Raw genomic sequence first — 12436 nt, forward strand, 5'->3', positions numbered from 1 at the left:
CAGGCTCCCACAGCATGGAGATCAGCGGATCCCCAATGATTACAGCAGGATACCTTCAGCTTGTGGCATGCTGGGAGTTGTAGTGATGTGACAGTAACCACCAGTGCATGCTGGGAGTTGTAGTGATGTGACGGTAACCACCAGTGCATGCTGGGAGTTGTAGTGATGTGACAGTAACCACCAGTGCATGCTGGGAGTTGTAGTCATGTGACAGTGGCCACCAGTGCATGCTGGGAGTTGTAGTTATGTGACAGTGGCCACCAGTGCATGCTGGGAGTTATAGTAATGTGACGTGGCCACCAGTGCATTCTGGGAGTTGTAGTGTGACTGGCCACCAGTGCATGCTGGGAGTTGTAGTCATGTGACAGTGGCCACCAGTGCATGCTGGGAGTTGTAGTGATGTCACAGTGGCCACCAGTGCATGCTGGGAGTTGTAGTGATGTCACAGTGGCCACCAGTGCATGCTGGGAGTTATAGTAATGTGACGTGGCCACCAGTGCATGCTGGGAGTAGTAGTGATGTGACAGTGGCCACCAGTGCATGCTGGGAGTTGTAGTGATGTGACAGTGGCCACCAGTGCATGCTGGGAGTTGTAGTCATGTGACAGTAACCACCAGTGCATGCTGGGAGTTGTAGTCATGTGACAGTGGCCACCAGTGCATGCTGGGAGTTGTAGTCATGTGACAGTGGCCACCAGTGCATGCTGGGAGTTGTAGTGATGTGACGTGGCCACCAGTGCATGCTGGGAGTTGTAGTGATGTGACAGTAACCACCAGTGCATGCTGGGAGTTGTAGTAATGTGACGTGGCCACCAGTGCATGCTGGGAGTTGTAGTGATGTGACAGTGGCCACCAGTGCATGCTGGGAGTTGTAGTGATGTGACGTGGCCACCAGTGCATGCTGGGAGTTGTAGTCATGTGACAGTGGCCACCAGTGCATGCTGGGAGTTGGTCATGTGACAGTGGCCACCAGTGCATGCTGGGAGTTGTAGTCATGTGACAGTGGCCACCAGTGCATGCTGGGAGTTGTAGTGATGTGACAGTGGCCACCAGTGCATGCTGGGAGTTGTAGTGATGTGACGTGGCCACCAGTGCATGCTGGGAGTTGTAGTGATGTGACGTGGCCACCAGTGCATGCTGGGAGTTGTAGTGATGTGACAGTGGCCACCATTGCATGCTGGGAGTTGTAGTGTTGTGAAAGCTAAAATGCCACAGGTTGGGGAGCGCTGCTCTGCAGACCCTGGAATATTAAAATAGCACTCCTGCAAAATATATTTTCTGTCAAATTAGTTGGTGTCAGAAAGTTATATCTCCAGTCTCCCAGTACTTATCAGCTGCTGTATGTCCTGCAGGAAGTGGTGTATTCTCCCCAGTCTGACACAGTGCTCTCTGCTGCCACCTCTGTCCATGTCAGGAACTGTCCAGAGCAGCAGCAAATCCCCATAGAAAACCTCTCCTGCTCTGGACAGTTCCTGACATGGACAGAGGTGGCAGCAGAGAGCACTGTGTCAGACTGGAGAGAATACACCACTTCCTGCAGGACAGACAGCAGCTGATAAGTACTGGAAGACTGGAGATTTTTAGATTTTAGTTAATTTCAAATCTCCATAACTTTTTGAAACCAGTTGATTTAAGATTTTCACCGGAGTAACCCTTTAATGGACATCAGTGATGAATTACTTCTCCCCAGTAGGATGTGCAATCTTGCTGGGAGTTGTAGATTTGCAAAAGTGGCCATCAGGGCCTGATGGGAGTTGTGGTTGGGATGGAACTCTGCATAGTGATGGAAATCATAGTATGGCCAGTTGGTGCAGGGTGGCATACAGAAAACCAGGACATGTCGCTCTGTGCTGCCACCTCTGTCCACAGCAGGAAACTATTGCTAATATATTGAAAACCAGTCTGATTTGCGATGGACCCGCATGCCGATTAGCTTCATTTAGTGAAGGGAAAAAGTCACATTTCATTGTTTACTACATGTTGTGTCCAAACGAGAACAATAGGCCAGGCATTGCACATGCTTTTGGTGCATAATACGTGCCAAAATGCAGGAATAAAAAGTCAGAAATCTGCAGCAAACCTGCAATGACTGCACTTATCCTAAAGGCCCTATTCCACAGAACGATTATCGGCCATATTCCCGCGCTCCATAATCCTTGGCAGCTCCAGGGCTGGAAGCTGCGCGGTGGAATAACAGACCTCCCGGCATCATAATGAGTGCGGAAAAGGTTAGATTGCCACATTACTGATACAGATGGCTAGCTTGTATGTAGTGGTCTGTGAAGCACGCGGTACTACTGGTGCAGGCATGGTGCTCTTTGAGACCCAAGGTTACTTATAGGGGGATTTATCAATGGTTTGGGTGTAAAACTGCTGCTTATTTTTTGTCACTCACTTAAAAGGAAATGTGTGACACAAACTGATACAGTTGCACTTTTTTTTTACACTAGTTCAATGAATACCCACTGTAGTTCACATTTTTTGCACAGTCATCTCAAGAAGACTGGAATAGGTGGCATGTCACACATTCTGAGCATGTCACTTGGAGTGATTGTCAGAGATGGAAGGCACAGATAACACCTATAGAAATGTGGAGGAAAGTATCAAACACGGCAGGAGTCTGAGGCTACCATTGCAGAGTCTGAGGCTACCATTGCAGTCTGTAAGGCTGTACCCTAAAGGTCATGGACTTGCATAGAGAAAAATGTTGAATCACCTGTAGACCAGACATGTCACTCCGAGATGAACTTCTCAATCCAGCACAACTAGAGCCTCATTACTCAGTAAAATGAATGATTCTGATATAACCTGAGCCAGGTCCTGTCTCGTCCCAGTATCATCAAATATGCATTTACAAGATAACAGGAGGTGGACTTGTTCTCCATCATAGATACAGCAGGATAGCCTGTCTTCACATCAGTATGATAGATGGCGTTTGTGGCATTCATCTTCATTTAGCATCGCAGCCATGTTAGCGGTAACTAAGTGCAGACGATAACCGAGCGCTCATATCTGGCGGCCTGTGGATGACCCAGACAGCCATTTTTCTTTTTTTTTTTTTGCGGGGGTTATATGAATTATTAGTAAAAATATCCACATCTTAATATGTGAGCAGATGAAGATGTATGAGAATTATTTTTTGGGAGCACACTTGGGGTATTTATTAGTACTGAGGTGTCAGGGTAAAATGCACCAAACGTATGGAAAATCAGTAAATGGAATCTACGCCTGCTGTGGGCTGCAGTATATCTGCACCATGTTCTGGCTTAGACAGGTTGTACCATCAAGGACACTTGTTTTCTGTCACAGCATAGGGGTAAGTATATGTTTGTGGGGTTCTATCTGCTGGGATCCTCCACATTCTCAATACCAGGGGTCTTGAGTCTCCTGTGGTATTTGTGCACATTGCTGCTCTTCTTACTCTCTATAGGAAGTCACTGTACACAACTATCTTAAAGTGTCACTGCCGTTACAAAAAACGTTTGATCGGTCCGGGTCTGAGTGTTCACACCTGTACCAATTGGGATAACAAGCCAAGGAGACCGCGCTGCAACACATCCTCTCCGCAAGTTAGAAAAAAAGAGTCGGGCTCCGTAGAGCTCCATTATAAGTCTATAACTCTTCTCTAACTTACTATAACGCTTCCTCTCCCGCTTGTTCTTCTGATCGTTACGGCTCTGAATACTCAGACCCTGACCGTTCAAAACTTTTAAAAGTTTTTTGTAAGGACAGTGACACTTAAACAGTCTAGTTATCAAAAGGAACTCTAGTGCAAATGACTAACGTTGCCGAACCCGAACGTTTTATTGGTTTCGATCAGCACTGGTATTTCCGTCTGAGCATGTCATCTCCTATCTGACCACTGAAACCCCTCACCTGTCCAGAGAACAAAGGAAAATCACACTTAGGGTCCTAATCCACGGGACGATTATCGTTCGCATAATCGTAAATGATAAACGTTTTCAAACGTCCGCTATTGCGAAAGACCTGAAATCGTTCACCCATTTACATGGAACGATAATCGTTACCTATGATCGTTCTTGCGTTTGTCTTGTTGTCACTATTGCGTTCGTCACTACTGTGAACGACCGAACAACGTCTTATTCAATGCGAACGATTTGCAAACGAGCAACGATAAAAATAGGTCCAGATGATCAACGATTTCTCGTTCGGTCGTTAATCCTTAACTGCTATTCAACCGAACGATTATCGCTTACATTTGAACGACTTAACCATAATCTGAACAATAATCGTCCCGTGGAATAGGGCCCTTACAATTAAAGGGAGTGTGCCGTGTGTGCATGGTGGATGCTTCATTCAGTCCCTATGGGGTCTCTGAATATTACCTAGTTCAGCACTAGGGAATCTTTGCCGGTACCTTATAAAATAAAGGCCTGCCACCTGCTGCAGAACTACAACTCCCATTCTTACCCTTCATGCAGAATATATACCCTACACCAGTGCTTCTTACACTTCTTATACTGGAGCCTCACCCGACAAACAAAATGATGCCTGGGCCTCACCAGACTCCCCAAGAGGATGCCAGGGCCTCACCATTTATGACTGAAGTCCATGCAAGTATAAAAACTATTTTTTAGTCTCTGTATAACATTAAATAGGTTCAGAATGAGCCAACAATGTTCCATAACCAGAGATTGTTGGAGTCAGGGAAAGGATTGTGCAGCTTATAGTCACTTTAGTGAAAGCTCCCACCCCAGCTGCGCCTCACCAACAACTAGGGGACGCCTCACAGTTTGAGAAGCACTGCCCTACACCATAGGTGTCAAACTCAGGCCCTCCAGCTGTTACGAGATTACAGTTCTGGTTCTCCAGGCATGATGGGAATTGTAGTTTTGCAACAGCTGGAGGGCCTTTGTTTGACCCCCCTACACTATATGTTATGTCCTGGTCCCATGGCTTCCTTCCTGTTGCTCTCCGGCTTGCCCTGTCAGCTTTCCTTGACTTGTTGTAGTTGCACAGCTGGAGAGCCACAGGTTTGATACATAACCTTAGCTTATGTGTAAAGTTTTGTCATCATTGTTTGGCCTGGTCCTGTGCACATTGCTCCATGTATCTGTGTGGTGGTTAGTTTGGTGTTCTTCGCCATAGTTTGTGGAGTGTGTTGTTCCCTGGTTTCTGTGCAGCAGCGACCATACTAGTGCTGTATTTGCTGTGTTTGTATAGGGGTTAGCAGATTACAAGTGTTGTTCCTGTTCTTTACCGAGGGGCAGTGTCACAGTGACACTGGCTGCTGACACGCTAGCTTCCCCAGTTGTGGCTGCAGAACCCGCCTCCTCCATAGCAGGTGTCTGTATCGAGCAGGAAGTTCAGCACTAGCTATTTCTGTACTTCTGCCAATTTCACACACTTGTGATCTCTTGTCACCCAGCCGGTCTGAACCGTGCCTGTCTTCCAGCCAGCCATCACTCTTGGATACCTTACGGGGACCTTTTTCATCCTACTCCATCGCCTCCACAAGTGCCACATTTTAGGGGTCCTTCCAATGAGCTCCAGGAACACCAAGGCTCTGTTTTTTCAAGGATTAAAAGTTTTCTAGTGAATTGCATAGCTGACATAGGTTTTAGGGGGGCACACTTGCATCCCTGGATTTGTGTCGGGCTGTAAAGATATAGCGATGAGCTACAATGATCGAGCCCCAGACCCTGACCTGTTGGTCGGATGTGACCCCAAGTACAGCCTTGAAGATGAATTAGATTTCAACATCCTGTTTGGTGAAGGTTTGTAAATATTCCGGACAGACGGAGGGGTTAAGCCAGATCTGAATGTAGATGCATTATGTGAAATTGGACTTTGTTATAGAAAACTATTGAGGTGAAGGGTTAATGGCACACGCACCATTTCTAGCAGTTCACTCACTATTATGTACACTCATCTAGTCTCCGCAGGTTGACATTACATTTCGTTTTTTGTAGCGATTTGTTGTCTGATTGTTTTGTCTGCGTCTTGTTCATTTGTCAGTATCCGACGTCTGAGATTATCTGAGGGATTTATTCATTAATAACATTTTACGTCATCCAATAATGCATGTCTGAAAGGTGCCTGAGCACCCGATTACATTTGCTTGTTTCCTCGGTACCTTGGTTATTTAGGGGTTAAGGCAGATGAGTCGCTAAAGTAACATTTGCATGGAGCGCGCAGCATATGTGTTTCCTCCTGTAACTTTGCATGCATCTAGTTTGTGCTGAACAAATATTTACATGCTTTTTAAGATGATAGGTAGATTTATATAGGAGGCTGAACCACTGAGTGATGCAGCAGAACTGCAGCTGGCTGCCGGCTTTAACCCTTTGTATCAGGGTAATGCTACCTTCCCAGATTTAGCTTAGCTCTGTGCACTATTCACAGTTTTTCCGTGCACAGTGGTGTCCTGGCCCGCTGCTTTGCAGAGAACTGCAGCACATCCCTATTCAAGTGAATAGCGCTAGCCAAATCTCCCTGCATGTCCAGGGGGCTGACAAGGCCACTGTGCAGCAAAAACTTGGTCTAGCGTTGGGTGCTATAACAATCAGATTGGTGGGGTCTGGTATCCATATTAGTTGTGAACACTACAGAGCTGAGTTGTTTTTGTTTTGACTTTTTCCCAATCCATTGTGCAAGGAACTGTGAGATTCAAAGGGATTGCCTCATGACAGACGGTGTTCCACCTCTCTAAGGGTACTATTACACGGAACGATAATCGGCCGAATTGGACCGATTATCGGTCCGTGCAATAAATGCAACGATCAGCCGATGACAACGATCATCGGTTGATCGTTGATATAGGTTAGACCCTATTTTCGTCGGGCCTGTGATTGGCTTAGCGGCCTACCAGCTGAGAGGCCGCTGTGAAGCTATAGCGCGCACGGGACCCCGGGAGAAGCGGATGGCAGGAGTAGCCCTGGAACGTGGATGGGTAATGTATGACAGTTTAGCAAGGGCTTCAAGGACATCGGTAACGATGTCCTTGCAACTCTTGTCAAACGATTATCGGGCCGTGTAATAGGCCCAGTAAACGAGCAACGATCTAGCAGATCGCTGCTCGTTTACAGATATTATCGGGCCCTGCTCGGCCCGTGTAATACCACAGTATGCTACCAATGTCCAATAAGTGGGGACCAACCAATGTGGATAGAACAGCACAAGGAACTCCTGATGACTATGCAGCCACGTGGTCCTCCCATGCTGGATGTAGGGAGCTGAGGGAAACCAACAGAGAACGGCACAGCACTTTTCTAGCATCAATGCCATTTAGTTTTTGTGTTTGGCACTGGTGAGTGTGCTGTTGGCAGAGACCTTTACTTATAGGTTTAGGTAAGAGAGTATTCTGTCAGTAAGCTTTAATGCCTACATGAATTCACACATCAGTAATCCTGTCTGTAATTCCGGATCCTCCACTACGGACAGCATTAATGATATGTATCTATAGCCGCCTGCATTTGCATGGACCTACCAATTTGATTGGTTGATCCATGCCACACATGACATGCCAGTATTTTATTGCTGCACTGATCACTGCCCTATAACAGATCTATAGAAACTATGGATGTGTATGGTGGTCCATCCACATCAATGAGGGTACTGTAATGTCCACACTAACAGGCCTTAGGGTACTATAACATAGAGCGTTTTTTAACGACTAACGATAAACGATCGTAAACGACATTGTTTATCATTATCCTGAAATTGTTCACCATATTACACAGAGCGATAGTCGTTAGTTACCATGGTTACTAAGATCGTTTATTCCTTCTGATCCCAGGAGAACAATGAACAATGTGCAATTACACTGAACGAATAGTGAATAAATGCGGAACTTGAATGAACGAATGTGGAATTACAGTGAACGATTAGTGAAATGCGGAACTTGAGCGAACGAATGGAATTACAGCAAGCGATGAACAATAATTTAAGGTTCAGATCTAAATGAACAATCAACGACATACAAACGATTTTTCGATTGTTGCCTGCAATTACACAGAACGATTATCGTTTAAATTGGAACGATATGACAATTCTTTGCACGATAATTGTCCTGTGTTATAGGACCCTTAGAATGATGGACCTATCCACGTGGTCTGCTGTGGGTTTTATAATCTGGAGTTAGTTGACACACCTCTTACAATACTGTCAGTCACCTATCACAGGAATCAAAGGGGTTAAAAAAATGAGATATGTTGTGCTTAAAAATATACATATTGTCAGATAACATATTTTTACAAAGGAATCTTGTTTCACCACATTGTATCATGCTTCTTTACACCTTCAGGCATGTACACTGCACTTTATGGTTGTGGTTACACTTTGCAGGTAGTATGATTTTTATTTTATTTTTTTACACTAGTTGTAGACATTTGTCCTAATTGTGGTGACACCCTTGTGGTCGCTTTTCCACGAAGCTGGGTCTTAGCATGGTGCTGACAAAAGATGACAAAAATGTAACTTTTTAAACATATGAGCCACTTTATTACTTACTGACATGACTTACAGAACAGGAGTCCATTCACATGTACAGTATCTGCAGCAGATTTAATGTTACTAAATGATGGCACGCAGCATCAAATCTGCAGCAGGTCCCTCAAGGTATGTTCACACACGCTATATATGCTGTGGATTTTCAGCCAAGAAGTCAATGATAAAATACAGTATGTAGCTGAAAATGCACAGCATGTATATGTTTATTTTTACCAGTATTTGATGGGTGATTATCTTTTAGATTTTTTTTTCTGCTTGTTATGAGTAATCACCCAAAAGTTTGCATAATTCAGGATTTGCGCCCAATTTATTGTTTGCAACTTTTTAAAAAGTCGCACAGACTGGCGCAGGCCTATGTCTGGTCAGTACCAGGTGGATTTGTTTGCACAACTTTTTTTATTTTTTTTTTCAAACAATTTTGAGACTTTTTTGCCACTTTTTTTTTTTTCTCTTTTTTTACTTAGATGCAATTGCTATGGCAATGCTTTTAATAGATCAGTCGCAAGATATTTTAATAAAATACAAACCAATCCTCATTAGAAGAGTCACACACATTAGGCTCCTTAGTAAATGTCCCCCATAGTGTTCTGCTAGTGATTAGTCTGGCAGTATTGCGCTTTTGATGTGCTTCCTGACAGAATAGAATCTGTTACATAGAGCATAGTTCACACTGTAGTGCTTAGTAGGCCTGTGCGTTATGTAGGCAGTCCAGATGTGTAATGCTTTGGTGCATCAGGGGATTTGTACACTTGACGCTGGATTCCCCCACAGTGCACAGTCGATCACCGGTGGTCCCAGCCCCTGTAATCAGTTTATTACGGGGAAAACCTTTTAATGCAAAGGGATGATCCACAGTAACCGACCACTATAACTGAAGGCCCTATTCAACGGGTCGTTTAGAGGAGCAATATCGTTCGTATTCGGCCGATAACGGCCGCTACGAACTATATTCGTCCCGTGGAATAGAGTGCAACAATCAGCCGACATCGTTCATGTCGGCTGATCGTTGCAGTCGCTTGTTTTTCAACATGTTGAAAAACAAGCGACTGATATAGCAGCGATCTGCTGCCGTCGCTCCGTTGAATAGGACCGTCGGCAGCAGATGCTGCTATATCCTATGGGCTGCCCGGACGATCAGCGATCCCCCGGGCAGCCCCCCCAGCAGCTCCCCACCGCCCCTCCCGCACTCACCCGCTCGCTGACGCCGCGTTGAATAGCGGCGGTAGCGAGCGGGGAACGAGGAGCAAACGAGCGCTAATAGCGCTCGTTTGCTCCTCCAAACGACTCGTGGAATAGGGGCATTATACTGTGAGCCAGAATAGTCATGTAGCTGCTTTCTTATGGGTAAATCCTTGGATTAGTACAAATACTGTAGCCAGCTGTAGCTTCCAGTGTTGTGTGTGCAGCAGGCAAGTGTATCACTCTCCTAAAACTAGTGTATAAGAGAAACCAGCAGTCACAACACTGAGAGTAAAGGCTTATAGGATCCATCACTTTAGTGGCACAAGTTTCACTGTTGTATAGAACTTCTGAGTAGTTAAGCAATAAGTTATATATATCAGACAAAAGTCATAAACGTCCCACGTACGCTTTGTCCATTGTAGTAAAAGTGTATTACATAAACTTTGAGTGTATTCATGGCATTGACATGGCATTTGCCACACAATGTGTGCTGGGGTAAGGTGGGCTTATGAGGGGTTAAAGGGGTTATCCAGTGCTACAAAAACATGGCAACTTTTCCCCCGTCTTGTCTCCTGGTCAGATGTGGTTTGCAATTAAGCTCCATTTACTTCAATGGAACTGATACCCCTATTCCATGGAACGATCATCGTTCATAAACTCGCTCCAACGACCGCACTTAACGATTTTTGTTAGCGAACGATAACACATAACGTGAACGATATATGTAGTGTAACGATTATTTTGCGGTTGTTACATGATCATTTAAAACGTTCGCCGGGGTGATCATGACCATACGACACAAATACTTTTTTTAAACCTTTTTAACGAACGACTGAAAGATTTCTAATTTTAGGAACCGATTAGCGAATTATCTTTCAACGACTTTTTTTCGACATGCTGAAAACCATTTTTGAACGACAGTATAACGATTTCGTCTTTGTCGTTCGCTCATTTACACCAATTCCGCGAGGCGATTATCGTTAACGAGCGGTCGTTGGAGCGAGTTTATGAAGGATAATCATTCCATGGAATTGGGCCATGAGTTTAAAACCCCACCCAATCTGGAGACAAGAGAAGGGGATAACTGGCCATGTTTTTGTGGCGCTGGATAACCCCTTTAAGTGTTGCACAGTGAAGGACACCAATTCTATTTCTAGTGCCGCTCACTGAACCTCTTGTAGCTTTTTCCTCTGATTCTATAGGCCAGGGATCGGTGATCGGGAACCTGCGGCCCTGTAGCTGTTGCAAAACTACAATTTACATAATGTCTGGACAGCCAGAGCTTTAGCTTTTAGCGTTGGCTGTCCAGGCCTGATGGGATTGTAGTTCTATGACAGCTAGAGGGCCGCAGGTTCCTCATCCCTGCTCTAGGCTGTATTCTACCATTACTAGGAATTGTGGTGATCACAGTTCACAGAAAGCATTTTGGTTCAGTGTTTGATCAGTATTTCTTTAGCCAAAAGCAGGAGTGGATCCAAAACACAGAAAATGATTCCATTTGTAGTTACACTCTGTGTCTAGTCCACTCCTAGTTTTGTCTAATACTACATGTAATCCCAGCCTCAGGGTGAATTCAGACCATGTGGGTTAGTCACGGATTATGAACTAAAAGTATTTATAGTATAATTTACATGGGTGGAGATCTTAACACCCCATCCACATATACTATACCAGGAAAAAATATAATGGGAAATCAGGGTCTTCTGATTGTTGTGAAAGTCTGGGGTAAAATTTGCGACAAAATCCATGTATCACATGTGGACTATTGGTAAGATTAGCAGTGTAATATACTGTAGGTGCCATGTCTGGCATCATACTTACCCACTATAATAGCCAGAATCTGCTCCCTAACCCTGGTTGCACCTAGCACAGCTTCTCGCAGCATCAGTCTGGGATTGGAATGTGCTGGATTTCTATCATTTTCTTGGCTCAGTAAGCGGAGCCCTGTCCTGGAAGATTGATGTGTTTTTTAGGTTTGGTAGCGGACGCACCGCATTGATTTACTGTCTTGGAGCACATTTCAGTAAAGTATCTTTTTTTTTTTTTTTTTGCTGGACTTTTCTACTTTTCTGCCGTAATATTAGGTATAGGACTCCAGAGCAAAGTGTCCCAGAGCCAAAGGGATAGCAGGGCTGCTAATCTTACGGATTGTGGATTGAAGCACCATTGGTTGTCACGTGGTCCTGCGCTTCAAATGATCAGGGATCTGCTTAGACAATTCTGCTGTGGAATTGGATTGAGTTTGTCCAGGATAATCAAAATGTCAACAAGGATGCACATATTTCTATATATTTTTCATATTTGTATACGAGCAGCAGTACTATTTCTGGCCTAACTGGTATATGGCACCCCCCCTCCTCCTCCCCCTTGCAGGCTCTGTCTCTAATGTTTAGTTGTCGCTAAGATTGTAGATTAGCTGATATGATGTCTCCATATATTGCTCTATAGTACACCCTCAGAAGCAGAGGACTAGCTGTTATGGTGTCTCCATACACTGTATATACAGAAGAGGGGGTCCTGCTCTCCTATATCTCTATAGTACACCCTCAGAAGCAGAGGACTAGCTGTTATGGTGTCTCCATACACTGTATATACAGAAGAGGGGGTCCTGCTCTCCTATATCTCTATAGTACACCCTCAGAAGCAGAGGACTAGCTGTTATGGTGTCTCCATACACTGTATATACAGAAGAGGGGGTCCTGCCCCCCTATATCTCTATAGTACACCCTCAGAAGCAGAGGACTAGCTGTTATGGTGTCTCCATACACTGTATATACAGAAGA

General features: G+C 44.7%; 1 protein-coding gene across 7 annotated transcripts in view; it reads left to right on the plus strand.

Annotated features, from left to right (window-relative positions):
- The window catches only part of NFATC2 (nuclear factor of activated T cells 2), a 109504-nt gene that overhangs the window by 14805 nt on the left and 82263 nt on the right, over window positions 1–12436 (plus strand). For 2 of the 7 annotated variants that reach the window (XM_069953592.1, XM_069953593.1), the window contains exon 1: window positions 5381–5737. The exons of the other annotated variants lie outside the window; for them this stretch is intronic. In XM_069953592.1, the coding sequence (XP_069809693.1) occupies window positions 5635–5737 (103 nt within the window). In that variant the 5' untranslated portion in view covers window positions 5381–5634. Of the gene's footprint in view, window positions 1–5380; window positions 5738–12436 lie in introns of those variants that run through there. 7 annotated transcript variants of the gene reach the window in all.

The sequence above is a fragment of the Dendropsophus ebraccatus genome, chromosome 14 (genome assembly GCF_027789765.1).
Source record: "Dendropsophus ebraccatus isolate aDenEbr1 chromosome 14, aDenEbr1.pat, whole genome shotgun sequence".
NCBI lineage: Eukaryota > Metazoa > Chordata > Amphibia > Anura > Hylidae > Dendropsophus > Dendropsophus ebraccatus.